The 256-nt window shown below is 64.8% G+C and overlaps 1 protein-coding gene across 1 annotated transcript in view; it reads right to left on the bottom strand.

Annotated features, from left to right (window-relative positions):
• Positions 1 to 91: 91 nt before the first annotated feature.
• PLIN1 (perilipin 1) overlaps positions 92 to 256 on the bottom strand; it is a gene marked incomplete at its 3' end in the record, with an annotated part of 3,740 nt that continues 3,575 nt past the window's right edge. The window contains exon 6 of the mRNA XM_009573079.1: positions 92 to 229. Within this exon, the coding sequence (XP_009571374.1) occupies positions 92 to 229 (138 nt within the window). The remainder of the gene's footprint in view (positions 230 to 256) is intronic.

Raw genomic sequence — 256 nt, 5'->3', positions numbered from 1 at the left:
GTAGGGGGGGACATCCCCCATGCTGGCATGGTCCATGGGCAGGAGGATGCTTTGGAGCGCTCCCAGCTCACTGCCCCCCTTTTCTCCATACCTCCTTGGTGTGGTTGTTGTCTTTCTTTCCCGCCTTCTCCTGCTTCTGCTCCGGCACCTTGCTCTGCCGCCGGCTCAGCCAGCCGGCCGCGGTGCTCTGCCCATCACCGTGGACCCGCGGTGCCTCGGGTGAGATCGGCTTTGGCAGGCTTACACGGGGACGGGA

Source organism: Fulmarus glacialis, unplaced genomic scaffold, assembly GCF_000690835.1.
Source record: "Fulmarus glacialis isolate BGI_N327 unplaced genomic scaffold, ASM69083v1 scaffold30172, whole genome shotgun sequence".
NCBI classification, from domain to species: Eukaryota; Metazoa; Chordata; class Aves; order Procellariiformes; family Procellariidae; genus Fulmarus; species Fulmarus glacialis.
The sequence above is the reverse complement of the archived record's forward strand: the minus strand, read 5'-3'. Positions and strand labels throughout refer to the sequence as shown.